Source organism: Paramisgurnus dabryanus, chromosome 16 (assembly GCF_030506205.2).
Source record: "Paramisgurnus dabryanus chromosome 16, PD_genome_1.1, whole genome shotgun sequence".
Classification (NCBI taxonomy): Eukaryota; Metazoa; Chordata; class Actinopteri; order Cypriniformes; family Cobitidae; genus Paramisgurnus; species Paramisgurnus dabryanus.
In genome coordinates, this window is record NC_133352.1 from 7,195,774 (window position 1) to 7,214,400 (window position 18,627).

Sequence of the window (18,627 nt, forward strand, 5' to 3'; positions counted from 1 at the left end):
CTAGGCCACTCCAAATGGTGCAATTTATTTTTCTTAAGCCAATCTGTGGTGGATTTACTTTAATGTTTAAGTTCATTGTCCTGCTGCATCAACCAACTTCTACTGAGCTTCAACTGGCAGACAGCCAGCCTGACATTATCCTGTAGGATATTTTGTTAAACTTGGGTGGGAATTTATTTTACCCTCGATGATTGCAAATTTTGTCCCGTATTTCAGAGTGAGAAAGTTGGCAACCCTTATTCTGTGTTGTGCTTTTGAAGTCATCTTGGCTGTGCATCCACACTTCTGGGAAGAGTATACAGTAGTGATGGTCGCTTTCGAAGCACTGCTTCATGAGGCTTCAAAACCTTTACAAATCTTTTGTTTCGAATGGGTGGTTCGGACTTGGAGCTGTTTCAAACTGGCCAAGTCACGTGATTTTTAAAAAAACGAGGCTTCATCACATCATAACTGTTTGAAACGTTTCAAAAATCTGATGATTTACCACTAGGGGGAGATGATCGCAAATGACCAGTGCCTAATGATTAAAAGAAAGTTCATAAAACATTTATCCTTCTGACTAATAACACTACAGTTTTGTCTACTTTTTGTTTGTAGACAGATACAATGGTAAAACTGGAACAATTTAGAAAATCTAAATTTAAATTCCTACACAATGTATTTTTAATGTAACTTGCAATTTTCATCACTGAAAACATGTTTAGTTTCTATTGGTATTAGGGCCAGATTGTTTAATTACAATATAACTGCATAAATAATAAAAAATAACTTTTTCAAAATACCTTAACTCGTGTTCAGTTCAGTTGGCCTTGAATAAAAACTTTTCTGATGACAACAGGGCTGCGTTCAGCCCCGACAAAACGTTGCACAACGTTTAAACTGAAACAGTGATGCATTGAACACCCTGTTGTGATGACGCAAGAGTTGCAACTACGGTAGCTGAGAGGCCATTCTTTGTGTTCTTTTTTAAATGTTTCTGAAGCCTGATGAAATCGTTATAAATGTGTGTTTAATACTGTAAAATACCCTCGATGTTGCACAGCCTACACACAAATAACCTTCAAGTATTCGTGTTGTTTCATATCTTTAATGCATATGCATATTTTCCTGTTGTTTTAATAGGTGCAGTTTTAAGATTTGTTTCTAGATTATACGAGTTTAAGAGGTTTTTTTGAAAGTGTTTTATTTGAAAGTGATGGTGGGTGAAACATAAATATAGACATTTAAAAATGTGTTAAATTGTATATTATTTCAAACTCCATATTCAAGTTATGGGTTTCGTGTTGGACGTTTAAGGAACGCTGGAAACAACATAATTTGACTTCATGAGGCGCCGCAAGAACTGACAGGAAGATGTCAAAGTTCCGCGAGAACGATTTGAAAGCAGACTCTTTCGTATGATTTCTCGAATCGCTCTCGCGGTACTTTGACGTCATACGCATTTCAGTTTGTGCGCCGACGCCATAGATATGTATATAAAGGCTAGATGGCTCGTCCGCGCTGAAGGCCAATTGAGTTGAACGTCCGCATTTTGGCGGCCATCTTAGGACAGGGCGCTCGCTCACTCGTAGCATTGAGTTTTAATGATGCAGGTACTTTTAAATGACCATAACTTGCTTAATTTTTTACCGATTTTCAAACGGATTGGTTTGTTATAAACGTCAAAGATGTACATATGACACTGAATACGTATACTAAAAATAAATAAAAAATTCATGAAACATGTTAAAGCATCCCTAATTATAGCCACGTTAATAACGTTTGTAAAAAACCAAACCGTTTGTAAATCCGTCAAGAATTCAGCAAGTTACGAGCATTTTAATTGGCGTATGTCACTCCTTCCGTCCACAGCAGCAGGGAGCAGCACTATGGCAGCACTGACCTAAGATGGCCGCCAAGTGACGACACAGCTGACTCCGCCTGGAGCCATCTAGCCTTTATATACATATCTATGGCCGACGCATGAATCCAAACAAACCTTACAAAACGTTTTCACGTGATATATGATACTTTTCACAGCGCTGCGGAGGATGGACCAATCACTGTCGTCTGCAAGCCCTAAAAAACATGTTAGAGTTTATTTTTCTCTTTTAGCATTTTAATGACCATAAATCTTTGGAAATCCATAGATTTAAGCAATGTAAGTTTACTTTACAAAACCTTCATGTGCCATTAGAAACTGTAAATAGTAAAAGCCGCCCAATGCAGGGTTGAAGTTTGTCCACGAAGTCACGTGATGAACTGCAGTAACGTGACTGTAATGAAACGGGAAGTTCGTGATTTACTCACAGTCAAGCTGCTTTATTCTTTCAACAAGATATCAAGACTTGTGTGTTTCACCTGAAGACATTTGCTGCTAAATACTAAAGCGAGCCCTGTTCGTTCATCACGGGTGTTGGTGTTTTATCAGCAGGTAAGCGTGCACATCACAGATGTTTACACGGATGTTTTGCTCTGCTCGTGACACTCATCACATTTTAACATGATCACACAGTTGACAGGTATTGTATATTTACATACTTTAAGTAATAAACAGTATCACTATGATTTTTTGCCTGTTTAGGTGCATTTTAACAAGATTTGATGTCCATCTTATGGATTCATCTTAAACTTTCAAAATAAAAGAACTTTGAAATGAAACTGTGACTCACAAACAGCATACAAGTGACAGACATTATAAACTGTATGTTTTTATATGATATAATTATATATGATATAAAGTACTTCATTCATATGGTCTTTATTATAATGTCTGTAGCACGTGAATGGAAGTGCTGAAAAAAGAGGAACTTGACTCCTGATTTGTATTTTTGACCAATACTGTAAGTCCATTGTTTCCAAAATTAAAGGGATAGTTCACCCAAAAATAAAAATTCTGTCATCATTTACTCACTCTCATGTTGTTACAAACCTGTATGAATTTCTTTATTCTGATGAACACGAAGGAAGATATTTTGACGAATGTTTGTAACCAAACCAGTCATGAGCCCCATTCACTTCCATAGTAGGAAAAAGAATACTATGGAAGTGAATGGGGCCCATGAATGGTTTCCTCAGAATATCTTCCTTTGTGTTTAGCAGAACAAATACATTTATACAGGTTTGTAACAACATGAGAGTGAATAATTAATGACACATTTTAAACTTAAGTGTAAACTATCCCTTAAAGGTGGACTTGGCTGGTTTATTTCTGTTTTAAAAGCTTTAATGGTCAAGGTCAAAACCTGTGATGATGCATGTGATCAAAATAAAATCACATGGACTGCGTGCGTCCGAAATCGCATACTTTGACAGTAGGTACTGAATTAAATGATTGAACGTTTAAATACTAGGTACTATATAGTATAAATATGGATGAATGAATTCAGACATACTTCTTCCGCCATGTTGATTAATCATGTGACATACATTGTCTTAACAATAAGTTAGTCGTTAACTGGAATGACGTTAAACAAGCACAATTTAAATACAAGGGAGATCTGTTTAATATGTATTTGCATTTGAATAGAACTGTGTTACTGCTTTCGGGCATTTTTAATAAAACAACGCCCCTGTGTCGTCTTCCTTGGATAATCCTCACACTGGGTGATCCTTTGAATGAACATTTTCGCCTACTATAAAGTATGGATTGGAAGTTTTCGGATGCACCCATGGTCTAAATGTCTCCAATTAAGTATATGAAATATGAATATGAAATTTCCTGTGTTGTTTTTATCAAGGCAAACATTTGTCATCAATCGCTATATTTACATCATGTGTTTTACATTAACCATGTTATATTCAAATCTCATTGAACATTGGGTTTAGTCAGGATAGTTCAGAATGGTTTAATTTACTGTAAGTGATAAACCCTTGGTGTCTTAAAATATATACAGTAAACGTGACATTGAGAAGTTGAGAATGTATGAGATTATGAAATATGAAAAAATCCAGACAGGGTCACACACACAGTCATGTTCATGCACACGTTGACTCAGAATAAAAGAGGAAGTTGAATGTCTAATTTAAATACAAGTTTCCAGCTGCTTCCACTTTTATAGATGCAGTATTTATAGCTGATGTTTCTGTGTGTTTGTAACTCAGGTCATGGGCTCCATGTTTCGCAGTGAAGAGGTTTGTCTGGTGCAACTCTTCCTCCAGTCAGGATCTGCTTACAACTGTGTCAGTGAACTGGGAGAACTGGGAATAGTGGAGTTTAGAGATGTGAGATGTTTTCTGTATTCACCATTTTCTTTCAGTTGATTAATTTGCATAATATGTAAAGTGTCTCAGCATTTCAAATGTCACAAAGCACGAGCAATGACCTGTCTTTAAAATGCTACCTTTCTTTAATTTTTTTATCTTAGTTGAATCCGAATGTGAATGCTTTCCAAAGGAAGTTTGTGAGTGAAGTGAGGAGATGTGAAGAGCTGGAGAAAACGTTTAGTGAGTCTCTCACGTCACAACATTCATGATTCCTCCCTTTTTCTAACATTAGAAGATGTAAACCAAGTCTGTTTAGGAAACCCAATCCACCAGGGAGCCATTATAAGTCTTTATCGATTGTTGATTGGCTCTATTATATAGAAGACAGGACTTCCGTCACCTAAGCGGATATTTTGAGCGTTGCCTTTCGCCCTATTTATTGTAATAGCAGTGCCGAATTTTGTTATATACAATATTGTTAAATAAACACAGATCTGGTAAAAGATAGTCCTAAAAACAAAAAATTAATAATCATTCACCATAACACGCTCATTATTTACATCGCACACCATCTGTAAACTCTTGCATTACAACTGATACGTTTGTTTGTATTTCGGATGTTGTTATCGAACCAACTGTGGAAATATACTTATTTGTACCTTAAATTTACTGGATTGGTACGGAAAAATTCTGGGAATTGAGCACAACTATCAGGAAACTTTGATTAATAAAAAGTTTAAAAAGAATAGATTTATTAAAACATTGAAGAATTAATAAAAAAAGTATTTTGTAACAACAATACAAACTACCATTCAGATTTTTGGAGTCATTTTTCTTTTTTTCCAAGTCATTTTGACTGAATATCTGCTTTTGTCCAAACAAAATCTTTATTTATGTTTGTATATGTATATAAATTTCCAAATAATTCCCGTTAAGTTTCCAATTTGGAATATTTTCAAAATTCCCCGGATTAAGTTCCCATGAAAAGTTTCTGAAAAATTACCGGAAACCTTCCGCCCCTTTGCAACCCTTATTATGGCTGACATCATTTAGGACATGCAAGTGCTACTGGTTAATGTTAAATCGAAATTAAAGGCTGCCAGCTGTCTCTATCTCTAATCTGGAATTCTTTACATGATGAGATTACTTTCTGATAGATAAAGTCACTTTCGCAATGATTTTTTGTTTCAGACATGCATCAAGTTATGCAAGTAAATTGACAGTGAATTCTGCTTTTTTTTGTTGGAAGTTTTTATACTGTCTTATGTTGTCTGTGTTACAGTGTTTCTGGAGCAGGAGATCGTTCGGTCTCTCACTCAAACACTGCAGCCCCCCATTCCAACCCCTCCAGCCCCTCAGCCCAGAGAGCTGCTCACCATAGAGGAGGACAGCGAACGCTTAGCCCGGGAGCTTAGGGAGGTTTGTGTGTATTTGTGTGCTTTTTGACTTTATAATTTTGAAAAAAAATCAGCTTATGGAAGTTAATGATGTCTTTAATAAGCAGTTTTTGATTTGTCCTCATGCAGGTATCCAGGAACAGAGACAGTCTGCGATCACAGTATACTCAGCTATGTCAGTACAGAGGAGTTTTGAAACAGACCCATTCACTCACAGTATCACAGGTCAGAAATCACGGTTTTACTGCACAGACCACATTATTGTGCCATTCAGACTCATTTATGAATGCATGCGTTTATGCATCTCAGGCACCGCTGGTCGCGTTCGATCCGGTGGGTCTGACTGAGAACAGACAGGACGTCAGGTTGAGTTTTGTGGCAGGTGTGGTTCACCCATGGAAAGTTCCCGCTTTCGAGAGGCTGCTGTGGCGTGCTTGTCGCGGTTACATCATCGTGGACTTTCATGAAATGGAAGAGAAACTCGAACATCCTGATTCTGTAAGGAACAAAGCATTGATGATTGAATATTTAGGTTAACTGTTTGTAGCCCCATGAATTACAGTATTTATAGAAGTGAATTGCGTTAAATTTAAGGAGGACATATTATGCCCATTTTTACAAGATATAAGTCTCAGGTGTGCCTAGATTGTGTCGGTGACGTTTCAGCTCAAAATACCCCATAGATCATTTATTATATCATGTCCAAAATGCCCCTATTTGGGTGGGAGCAAAAGAGCAGTGTTTTAATGTGTGTACCTTTAGATGCAAATGATCTACAGCTCCTCACTCCCTTACCAACAGTCTGTGGCCATGGGCGGAGCTTTATCAATGTGATGTCACATTAACAAGAGAATAAAAAAGCATCTTTAAAGAAACTGCTATGGTTTAATGGGTATAAAAAGTAGAAGTTGGATTTTTCATTGTAGGGTGGTTGTGTTCACACACTACCAACAAACATTTATGTCTAAGCACTTTGTAAAAGTGGATTTTTTTCATATTATGTGCCATTTAAGATCTTATTGGAATCATTGCATTGTGTTTGTGAATGACCACTGGTTGATTTTTCAGGGCGAGGAGGTGCAGTGGACCGTGTTTTTAATCTCATTTTGGGGAGATCAGATCGGCCAGAAGGTGAAGAAGATCTGTGATTGGTAGGTGGTTTAGATGTGCAGAAAATCGTGATGAAAACGTAATAGTATTTTTTTACAGTCTAACAACAAGATCAGTTTTAATTAGGGCTGTCAAAAGATTAATCGCGATTAATCGCATCCAACATAAAAGTTTGTGTTTACATAGCATATGTGTGTGTACTGTGTATTAATATTATGTATATATAAATACACACACATTCATGTATATATTTAAGAAATATTTGCATTTAAATACTGTATATACATTTCTATAATGTATATTATATATAAATATAAATATTTTATATATAAATATAACAATTTTTTCTTAAATATATACATGATTGGGTGTGTTTTTATATATAAATAATAATTATACACAGTACACACACATATGTTATGTAAACACAAACTTTTATTTTGGATGCGATTAATCGCGATTAATCTTTTGACAGCCCTAGTTTTAATATGAAAGTTAATTAGTATTCATACTAGTAATATACTGATACTTCTTTCAAGTCAAAGAGTGCAAAGTTAGGGGTGTCCTCGACTAAGGATTTACATATTCGAATCAGAATTTTCGAATCTTTCCATAGTCGACCGATAGTCGAATCATTTATGTTTGTGTGCATGGGTTGGGAGGGGGCCAGACCAGGTACAAATTGGTAACTTTTATTTTCTTTCACAAGCAGCACACATAAACAACTTTCTGATAAAGTGACCAAAACTGTCTTTCAAGTAATAAACGAAGACAAAACTGACGATGCATTTATATATATATATATTTTTTAAGGTAAAATGTAAGGAAACATTTGTTTAATTATTCCTCATAACATTTTAAAGCCACGATCTACAGAACATCACACAAAAATACATTTTGATAACTAAACCTAAAAAAATAACAAAGGTGATCCTGCCTTGGAAACTCCGGCTACAATTAAGTGTTTTTATTTAATTTGGAGATAGCGCGTCAAAGCAGTCATGACCCAAAAAAAACCCCGATAAATGAGAAATGACAAATAATTTGTGATTGTGACTGTAAATGATAAAAACTAATCTTTATTTACAATTCATTAAACGTTAATTTATAACATGAAAAACACTGAAATTAATGATTTTATAGACACTACGCGTTATTATTTAGCACAGAAATACCTGCTTGCTTGCTTTGACTTTGATCATCTCTGTATTAACTTTAGATACAGAAAGACCGGATGATATTATTTATTTCAGGAATCTCTTTGCTATCATTTGAAAGTGAACACCGACAGACCATAATATTAAATCACAAGAAAGACATTCGTGTCAGGCAGAAATAGGTTCGGTGCAGATAGTTTCCGTTTCATCACCGAAATAAAAAAAACGGCTTACCTGTTTTGTAGTTTAACTTTAAGAAAGACAATATAACCACTCTGTTTTAGATACATTTTAAAAACTTATACTCGTCGAAAAACATCCGTTTTTTAATGTTTAGTTTGATAAACTCCTAAATATGAGACGCAGAGCACCTAGCCCGTTCGGCTAAATTACATGCGCAAGCATGGCCAGCACGCAATAGCGCAACATCGATACAACGAAAAGCTATCCAAAATTTACATACTTAAATTAGATCGGAATTTACGTTTATAATAAATACAATTTTTTTATAAAATAAGGTCAGAAGTAACAAAGTGCAGAACAAATATGCAAAATGCCTCAAGTGCACGGAAACAAAACACAAACCAAATAGTTAAATCAGATAACCCAAAGTGATTTAAACCCAAAGTGATATAAAATAAAATATAGAAATTAAGTCAAAGTTTAATTTGCCAGCTTTGTCTTTTAAATGTTGAAACAAAGGGGCAAGGCTTTGAACGGGTAGTTATTAACATAGAGACCTCTTATGGACGTGAAGCCCGGTCACAGGGGTTGTTGGATTTATTAACGCATTTTAAAAATATTTATTGAAAGCTGCTACTTCACATATTATTTGCAGAATTATCATAATATGCAGTATATTAATATTGGGAGAAAGCTGTTATATGTGAAATCAGATAATGTGTGCACCCATATACGGCCAAAATTGAATGATCCTCATTTCATAATACATCTGCGACGATTCGACTATGAGATTGGTAGTCGAATCAGGCTTCTCCTATCGATGCATCGAATCTTCGACTATTCGGGGTCACCCCTAAGTAATTACTTTACTTTGCTATTTAAGTGTTCGACCATCACAAAATGCCTCTTTTTACAGAGCTTCATACAATATATTTTTTAACATTTAAAACCTTGCAAACATATTTGTGACCCTGAACCACAAAACCATAAGGGTAAAGTTTTTGAAATTGAGGTGTATCATCTGAAAGTTCAATTAATGTGGTTTGTTACTTAGGACAATAGGACAATATTTTGCAGAGATACAACTATTTGAAAATCTGAGGGTGCAAAATAATCTAAATATCAAGAAAATCTAATAATTAATTCAATTTTGATATATGTCTGTTAGGAAATATATAAAATATCGTAATGGAACATGATCTTTACTTAAAATCATAATGATTTTTGGCATTAAAAAATAAATACGTTTGGCCTATTCAATGTATTTGTGGCTATTGATACAAAGATACCTGTGCTACATTACTTATGATTGGTTCTGTGGTCCAGGATCACATTTCTGCTTTAAAATGTGTGTATGCTATCTATCTTTTAATATAAATGCACATGTTGTGATGGTTTATCTAATGTAGTCACATTTGTAAGTGTGGCTGAGGTGTTAAAATACTTTTTGGTGCTACTGTATGTCATTTGTTTTGTCCAGATTAGTCAAACTAGTTAATTTTCTTAAACTGGTAAAATGAATAACGTTTCTTTTATTTCATTTCTTATGCAGCTTCCACACACAAACCTTTCCTTACCCTGAGAACCAGACAGAAAGAGAAGAAACTCTGAATGGACTGAGAGGAAGAATCGAGGACATCAAATCAGTACGTCACACTTTCATTAAATCAAAGGCATCTTTCATTTTATAAATGTTTTGTTTCATTCGATGACTCATTTGTTCTTTTATATTGCCTTTTAGCACTATGTGTTTCATTTTAATAGATTGTTACTTTCCCACATTTTAAGAATCTGTTCGACTGAAATTATGAAGTTGTCAAAAGAGAAGATTTTCAGATGATGTTACTGTCTGCTCATGTCACTGTTTTCTACTATAGGAAGTAAAAAGCTTTATATCGCTGAAGTTTAAGGTATTTCTCTGTTATGTTTGGGTGTTTAGGTGATGGGTGAGACCGAGCAGTATATGCAGCAGTTGCTGGCTCGTGCTCTGGGTCGTCTGCCTGAGTGGCGTGTGCAGGTTCAGAAGTGTAAGGCCGTGCAGATGGTACTGAACCTCTGCAGTCCGTCTGTCACTGATAAGTGTCTGATCGCTGAAGCCTGGTGTCCTGTCAGCCAGCTGCCCGCCCTACAGAGCGCCCTGAGAGAGGGTGGAGTAAGTGTCTCTCTTCACACTGAGTTGTTATATTGTGGAATACAGTAAAGGGCGATTTATAGTCGTGCGTAGGTGCTACGCCGTAGCTACGGCGTAGGCTATCCGTAGCCTGTGCGTAGCTCTGCGTAGCCTGACGCGCACCTCACAAAATTCCTAACAGCGCGTCGGACCTACGCGGACCGCAAGCTCTGTGATTGGTCCACCAGAACCCCTCCCGTCAGGTAAAAAAACTGCGTCATAGGTATTTCCGGTTGAGACGGTGAAAACAAAGATGAGCCAAGTTGAGGAGTGATTTAACTAAAACTGCAACATAAGTCGCTGTTTATTTACTTACATCATTGCTGGTCTTCTCAAATTATACACAACAAGTTGCTATTTTTTCTTCGTTTGTGGGTTAACTTGCTTAGCTTCTTCTTCTGTGACGACTTCTGCTGCTACTGTGGTTACACGCGTGATTACTGCCAACCAGCGGTTTCGCGTGTCTTTGCACGTCGACGCGGACGGCGACGCACAAGTATAAATGAAAACCGACGCGGAACCTACGCCGTCGCTGCTACGCCGTAGGACCTACGCACGACTATAAATCCCCCTTAAGGCTTGCAGAAAGCAGTTTAATGTAGTATAACATTTCTGTTTTACACCAAAGTCACATACTGGATGCAAATGATAGAAAGTATCTGTCTGTCTATTGTATCCATCCGTCTGTCTATTGTATCTGTCTGTCTATTGTATATGTCCGTCTGTCTATCATATCTGTGTGTTTATCCGTCCGTCTGTCTATCCTATCTGTCCTTCTATCCATCTCTCTGTCTATTGTATCCGTCTGTTTATTGTATCTGTCTGTCTGTCTGTCTGTCTGTCTGTCTGTCTGTGTTTATCCGTCTGTTTGTCTATCCTATCCATCTGTTTATTGTATCTGTCTATCGTAGCTCTGTCTGTCTGTCTGTCTGTCTGTCTATCCTATCCATCTGTTTGTCTATTGTATCTGTCTGTGTATCCGTTTGTCTGTCAATCGTATCATTTTTTTGTCTATCATATCTGTCTATTGTATCCGACCCGTCTGTCTATCCATCTGTTTGTCTATTGTATCCGTCTGTCCGTATGTCTGTTAATCGTATCAGTTTTTTGTCTATCCTGTCTGTCTGTCTATCCTGTCTGTCTGTCTATCCTGTCTGTCTATCCTGTCTGTCTGTCTATCCTGTCTGTCTGTCTATCCTGTCTGTCTGTCTATCCTGTCTGTCTATCCTATCTGTCTATCCTATCTGTCTATTGTATCTGTCTATCGTAGCCGTCTGACTATCCGTCTGTTTGTCTATTGTATTCATCTGTCTATCTTTCTGTCTGTCTATCCTATCTGTTTGTTTGTCTATTGTATCCATCTGTCTATATGTCTGTCTGTCAATCGTATCAGTTTTTGTCTGTCCAATATGTCTACTGTATCTGTCTATTGTAGCCGTCTGTCTGTCTGTCTATTGTATCTGTCTGTCTATCCTATCCGTCTGTTTGTCTATTGTATTCGTATGTCTATTGTCTTTGTCTGTCTGTCCGTCTGTCTGTTAATCGTATCAGTTTTTTGTCTATCCTATCTTGTCTATTGTATCTGTCTATCGTAGCCGTCTATCCGTCTGTCTGTCTATTGTAGCTGTCTGTCTATCCGTCTGTCTGTCTATTGTATACGTCTGTCTGTCTATCCTATCCGTCTGTTTGTCTATTGTATTCGTATGTCTATTGTCTTTGTCTGTCTGTCCGTCTGTCTGTTAATCGTATCAGTTTTTTGTCTATCCTATCTTGTCTATTGTATCTGTCTATCGTAGCCGTCTATCCGTCTGTCTGTCTATTGTAGCTGTCTGTCTATCCGTCTGTCTGTCTATTGTATACGTCTGTCTGTCTATCCTATCCGTCTGTTTGTCTATTGTATTCGTATGTCTATTGTCTTTGTCTGTCTGTCCGTCTGTCTGTTAATCGTATCAGTTTTTTGTCTATCCTATCTTGTCTATTGTATCTGTCTATCGTAGCCGTCTATCCGTCTGTCTGTCTATTGTATACGTCTGTCTGTCTATCCTATCCGTCTGTTTGTCTATTGTATTCGTATGTCTATTGTCTTTGTCTGTCTGTCCGTCTGTCTGTTAATCGTATCAGTTTTTTGTCTATCCTATCTTGTCTATTGTATCTGTCTATCGTAGCCGTCTGTCTGTCTATTGTAGCTGTCTGTCTATCCGTCTGTCTGTCTATTGTATACGTCTGTCTGTCTATCCTATCCGTCTGTTTGTCTATTGTATTCGTATGTCTATTGTCTTTGTCTGTCTGTCCGTCTGTCTGTTAATCGTATCAGTTTTTTGTCTATCCTATCTTGTCTATTGTATCTGTCTATAGTAGCCGTCTATCCGTCTGTCTGTCTATTGTAGCTGTCTGTCTATTGTATCCGTCTGTCTGTCTGTCAAGTGTATCCTTCTGTCTATTTTGTCTGTCTGTCTGTCTATTCTATCCATCTGTCTGTCTATTCTATACGTCTGTCTATCCTATCTGTCTGTTTGTCTATCATAACCATCCATCTGTCTATCCTATCTGTCTGTTTGTCTATCATAACCATCCGTCTGTCTATCGTGGCCGTCTGTTTATCCGGCTGTCAGTCTTTCATAGCCGTCTGTCTTTTATGTCAGCCTGTCTATCCGTCTGCCTATTCATCTGTCTGTATATCTATCATATCCGTTTGGCTAGTCACCTGTCTGTCAATGGTTTCCGTCTCTCTGTCTGTGTGTCGTATCTGTCTGTTTATCTGGCTCTCTCTACCATATCCGTCTGTCTATCTGTCTGTCTTTCATATACGTCTGTCTGTCGGTTGTATCCATCTGTCTGTCTTTCTGTTTGTCTGTCTATTGGCCTATCTGTCTGTCTATTGACCTATCTATCCTTCTGTTATTCTGTCTATGTCTGTGTATTTTAGATCTGTCTCTTTATCAGTCTATCTGCATCTGTGTGTCCATCTGTCTATATCCGTCTGTCTATTTATCTATCTATCTATATCCATCTGTATGTATATATCCATTACTGTGTGTAATGTATATATCCGTCTGTCTATGTATCTATCTGTCTTTCGTCTATCCATCATATAATTAACTTATTATGTTTTTCCATCTAACAGAGGAAGAGTGGAAGTAGCGTGGACTCATTCTACAATCGTTTGCCGGCCACCACCTCTCCACCGACCCTCTTCCCTACTAATGCTTTCACTGCAGGCTTTCAGAATATAGTGGATGCGTATGGAGTGGCCAGCTATAGAGAAGTCAATCCAGGTAACATACACATCTCCAGTAGATGTTAGTAGTTTAATCTGATCCTGAATACATTTTAACCATCCGTTTTGCTCTCTGTAGCTGTGTACACCATCATCACTTTTCCCTTCCTGTTTGCCGTGATGTTTGGGGATGTTGGTCATGGTCTGCTGATGGCATTAGCCGGACTCTGGATGGTTCTGGAGGAAAAGGATCCTAAATTAAGAAACAGTACCAATGAGGTATAAAGATCCATTTGTTTTCACTGCATTTATAGTATAGTTGTTTAAAGATAGTAATAGTTTCTTGTGGTCTCAGATCTGGCGTATGATGTTCGGAGGTCGATATCTGATTCTGTTGATGGGCTTGTTCTCTGTCTACACTGGAGCCATTTACAATGAGTGCTTCAGCAGAGGACTGACCACCTTCTCCTCAGGCTGGCACGTCCAACCCAATGCTGAATATTACAACTGGACGTACGTCACGCACACAATAATCCATCTTCACTCATGTGGACAAATATACTGCATTGGTATTTAAATAAAAGCAAATAATTGTTATCTTTCTCTTTCCGTCAGTGAGAATACTTTTAAGAGTAATCAATATCTCTCACTGGATCCAAACATCACAGGAGTTTTCACCGGTCCATATCCTTTTGGAATCGATCCTGTAAGTCAATCAGATGAATTTCTTGTACATTTTTATTACATTACACATACACATTACATAGCATTGTCATTTTGATGGTTTCACCAGATATTTTGTTGTCTTTATTGTATTGTGCTGTTAAATGCTAATATATCCTCATCTTTCTCAGATTTGGGGTCTGGCCAATAACCACCTGACATTCCTCAACAGTTATAAGATGAAGATGTCTGTTATTATTGGGGTTATCCACATGACTTTTGGTGTGTGTTTGTCCTTCTTCAACTACATGTGAGTATGTTTGTAAACTTTGAAAGTAAATGCATATGCACTTGGTCGATAAAGAGTAGTGATTAAAATTATCTTTTTTTGTCCATGAAATGCTATTACATACATATTTTCCCTTGTTCCTCCTGCTATGCAGCCACTTTCGGGAAACCAGCAGTGTGTTTTTGGTGCTGATCCCGGAGCTGTGCTTCATGCTCTGTCTGTTTGGATATTTGGTTTTTATGGTCATCTATAAATGGGTGGTGTATGGACCTATGACCTCAAACTCCGCCCCCAGCATCCTGATTCATTTTATAGACATGTTCCTGTTTACGGAGAACAAGGACAACAAGCCGCTGTATGAGGGACAGGTGTGTGTTGTTCTAATGCTGTAATGCAGTACTGATACATTTCCAGTTAATGGAGTTTAATGAAATATGCAAATAATTGGATTTTGTTTCATTTGTTTGTACAAACTGAGGGAGTAGTTTGCTCTGGTAACCAATAAACTGGTTCACATGTGCTGAAGCCTTTAGAATTCGAAAGATTTTACAACTCATGTTTTGAATTATGTAAGGGGCACAAAAGTCATGGGTACAAAAGTATCCTAATATATTTGTGTGTGTGATGACTCCAGCAAGGTAAAATCCTACCAAATCTACCAGATATTTCTTTATCTTGACTTCACGCTTCTCCCATAATGTGGTATATAGTAATAAGATTAAATGAATGGCATCTGTTTATTTCTATAGATAATAGTGCAGAAGGTTCTGGTGATTGTGGCTCTTCTGTCTGTTCCTGTGCTTCTTCTTGGGAAACCAATTCAAGAATACATCACATATAGGAAGAAGAAATCTCAGCTGACAGTGAGACCTTGATCTTAATATTATGTCCTGTGTGTTTAATATCTGCCTCATAACACATTTTATGTTTATCATGCTGATCTTTTGCAGGGAGACAGACGTCCTCTATTATCAGAAAACGGCTCTATAAACGCTCAACATGGAGCCATGGAAAGTGGAGAAGAAGAAGAGGTGAATAATAACAGGATGAGTATATAGGGGTGGTGGTCTATATGAAATGTAAAATGTTATGGGGGAATTTTGGAAATAGCATGGGTATATTTGTAGCAATAGCAAAAAAGTACATTGTATGGGTCAGAATTTAGGATATTAAAGGTGCAGTGTGTAATTTTCAGAGGGATCTCTTGACAGAAATGCAATATAATATACAAAACTACATTATCATGGGTGTATAAAGGCCTTTTTATAATGAAATGTTATGTTTTCATTACCGTAAGGGCTCGTTATAGTCGTGCGAAGGTCCTACGGCGTAGCCGCGACGGCGTAGGTTCCACATCGGTTTTCATTTATACTTTTGCGTCGTCCTCCGCATCGACGTGCAAACACACGGGGAAACCGCTGGTAGGCAGTATCCACGCGTGTAACCACAGTAGCAGCGCGACCGTCAGAGAAGAAAAAGCTTGGCAAGTTAACCCACAAACGAATAAGAAACAGCAACTTTTTGTGTATGTTTTGAGAAGAACAGCAATGATGGAAGTAAATAAACAGCGACTTTTGTTGCAGTTTGAGTTAAATCACTCCTCAACTTGGCCCATCTTTGTTTTCACCGTCACAAACGGAAATACCTATGACGCAGTTTTTTTTACCTGACGGGAGGGGTTCTGGTGGACCAATCACAGCGCTTGTGATCCGCGTAGATCTGACGCGCCGTTACAAAATTTAGAACCTACGCACGACTATAAATCGGGCTTTAGAATGAGATGTTTTTATCTACATGCACGAGGGTCCCCTTACGTGGAAATCACCATTTTGTGCCACCACGTTTCTACAAAAGCCATTAACGGACCTTAACTTTTTTGTCTTCGACGATGACATGTTTTTCTGGTGGCAGCTACTGTAGCTTCTCTATGCGTTTCAAAAGCGAGGGGAGCAGGGTTGCAATTCGCAATCTCACCACTAGATGCTGCTAAAATTTACACACTGCACCTTTAAGTAAAGATAATGTTCCATGAAAATATTTTGTAAACTTCCTACCATAGAAATATCAAAAATGTATTATTAGTAATATGCATTGCTTAAGACTTCATTTGGACAACTTTAAGGTGATTTTTATAAAAAAAAATTTGCACCCTCAGATTCCAAATTTCAAATAGTTGTATCTCAGCCAAATTTTGTCCTGTTCTAACAAACCATACAGCAATGGAAACCTAACTTTAAAAATTTGCCCTAATTACTAATTTGCCCTAATTAATTATTTTGATTCCTTTAAAAATTCAATGCAAACAAGAGTTCTTATTGCAAGAAACATTTAAACAATTGCACACAACATTGCATTATAAAATATTACATTATGAATATACAAACATGTATAAATGAATTCAGAGTTTATGTGCTTATAATAATGTTCTTCTCTCTTTTATTGTGCCCTGTCTTTTTTTCTGCTGGTGTTTAGGAGTTTGATGCATCAAATGTGTTCATGCACCAGGCCATTCACACTATAGAGTACTGTTTAGGGTGCATCTCTAACACTGCGTCATATCTGCGACTCTGGGCCCTCAGTCTGGCTCATGCACGTAAGTGTGTGCTTGTATGTTTCACTGTTGTCATCATTACAGAGCAGTGTGTTTATCTCTTGTCTGTCTTTTGTTGTGTGTGTTCCAGAGTTGTCTGAGGTGTTGTGGTTGATGGTGATGAGGTTCTCATTCCAGCAGCTCAGTTATTTGGGCTCAATCATCATGGTTGTTATATTCGCAGCATTCGCTGTGCTGACCGTATCGATCCTGCTGGTCATGGAAGGCCTGTCTGCTTTCCTGCACGCTCTACGTCTTCACTGGTAATAGAAAAACACGCATTCATGTTTTATGTATTGTGCTACAAGTATAAACGATTCTTATATTCATTATTCAAAGCACAATATGTAAGATAATATTTGCGTTAAAATATCCAAAACCCAACTAGCATATATTAGTTTACATGTGTACTTGGCAGAATAATATTATGCATGCACTGTAAAAGGTTTGGCCACAAACTTAACTTTGTGTTGATATCATGAGACCGCTCTTCACCTCAATGAGACGTTTTAATTTGTTTGTTTTAATTTCTGAATCGGATATGATCTCTTTTCTCTGTTTTTTTTTTTTTTGTTGTCTCAGGGTGGAGTTTCAGAATAAATTCTACAGCGGTTCAGGCTACAAGCTCAGTCCATTTGCCTTCTCGTCAATCATCAGCAGCTCCTCTCTCAACTGAACATGATGAATTACTTTCTGTTAGTGGACATGCACATTTTAACATGTATGATTGAAGTATTTCCTGTCTTTGCGTTTGCTTGAATGCTACTATACAAAAAGCTGGACCTTAATGTTCAGAGGGATGTTTAGAGCGCTGTGTATCCACATCCAGTACATTAACACTGTGAAACTGACGGTGAGATTGAAGTATTTTAGCTGACTGAACACAAATTTTAATTATGTCTTGAGCCTTAATGGGTCAGAATGAGGTATTGATATGAGAGTACTTGTATGATTATCTTAGTACACTGTAACAAAAGACAATGATAAGATAATTTAGCAATACAAAATGTATAATGTATGAGTTTGTGGAATATAATGTACATTCTTTATCATGGCAGTACTTTTATTTAGTTCCAACATAAAAATAAATAAAAAAGTAATTAAAGTATCACCCCAAAGTAATTCAGAGTAATTCACACTGCTTTATCAGCTTGTCAAATAATAACTTAAAATGTCCTATAACGGTATATATTTAAAGGGACTAATCTTACTTTCTGGTGCTTTTATTTTTGCTCTTCTGTTATAATGTAACCTTTTATGTTTTTGAGTTGAATCACGCAGTGTGCATGTGAAGCCTTACAGTGGTATTCCCCACTATCAATAAAGACCAAATGTAATACAGATGTTTGTGTTCATGTCTGTCAGGTCACAAAAACACCACGTATGATGCAACAGTTTTGTGTCTTTATCCAGGAATTTTTTTCTTACGTTTATATTTGACATGTATTATTAGAAATCAAAAGACATAAATCAAATCATAATTTCCCCTTTTGAGCATTTTTGAAGCACTGCTACACAAATACACTATTTGACAGCAGTTATGCACAAAATTATTACATATTGTTATGCATAATAACACATTAATTTTGTTGCCACACAGAACAGTTCATAATATCAACATGGGGGAAAATATGCATGTTAACAATGTAAAATGTGGAGGGGCTTC

The 18,627-nt window shown here is 37.0% G+C and overlaps 1 protein-coding gene across 2 annotated transcripts; it reads left to right on the plus strand.

Moving 5' to 3' along the window:
* The first annotated feature begins 2,231 nt into the window (after nucleotides 1-2,231).
* On the plus strand, nucleotides 2,232-18,302 carry tcirg1b (T cell immune regulator 1, ATPase H+ transporting V0 subunit a3b). Of its 2 annotated transcripts, none has more exons than XM_065249184.2 (20): nucleotides 2,232-2,413; nucleotides 4,084-4,203; nucleotides 4,347-4,425; nucleotides 5,468-5,604; nucleotides 5,712-5,807; nucleotides 5,892-6,080; nucleotides 6,642-6,733; nucleotides 9,585-9,678; nucleotides 9,972-10,184; nucleotides 13,327-13,477; nucleotides 13,559-13,698; nucleotides 13,775-13,932; nucleotides 14,035-14,125; nucleotides 14,274-14,392; nucleotides 14,526-14,739; nucleotides 15,121-15,234; nucleotides 15,322-15,402; nucleotides 16,844-16,964; nucleotides 17,053-17,224; nucleotides 17,544-18,302. In XM_065249184.2, exons 2-20 carry the CDS (start codon nucleotides 4,087-4,089, stop codon nucleotides 17,635-17,637), a joined length of 2,472 nt encoding a protein of 823 aa, XP_065105256.2. In that variant the 5' UTR covers nucleotides 2,232-2,413; nucleotides 4,084-4,086; the 3' UTR covers nucleotides 17,638-18,302. The 2 variants fall into 2 exon arrangements, with proteins under 2 accessions (XP_065105256.2, XP_065105257.2); XM_065249185.2 differs by having other exon boundaries at nucleotides 2,233-2,413; nucleotides 6,651-6,733.
* Nucleotides 18,303-18,627: the final 325 nt, after the last annotated feature.

What these genes read in the sequence shown, in the direction of transcription:
- tcirg1b (XM_065249184.2), top strand. Translation starts at nt 4,087, where the DNA reads ATGGGCTCCATGTTTCGCAGTGAAGAGGTTTGTCTGGTGCAACTCTTC. An exon ending in GAATAGTGGAGTTTAGAGAT is followed by an intron (nt 4,204 to 4,346) that starts GTGAGATGTTTT and finishes TTTTTATCTTAG; the next exon opens with TTGAATCCGAATGTGAATGC. An exon ending in CTATAGAGAAGTCAATCCAG is followed by an intron (nt 13,478 to 13,558) that starts GTAACATACACA and finishes TGCTCTCTGTAG; the next exon opens with CTGTGTACACCATCATCACT.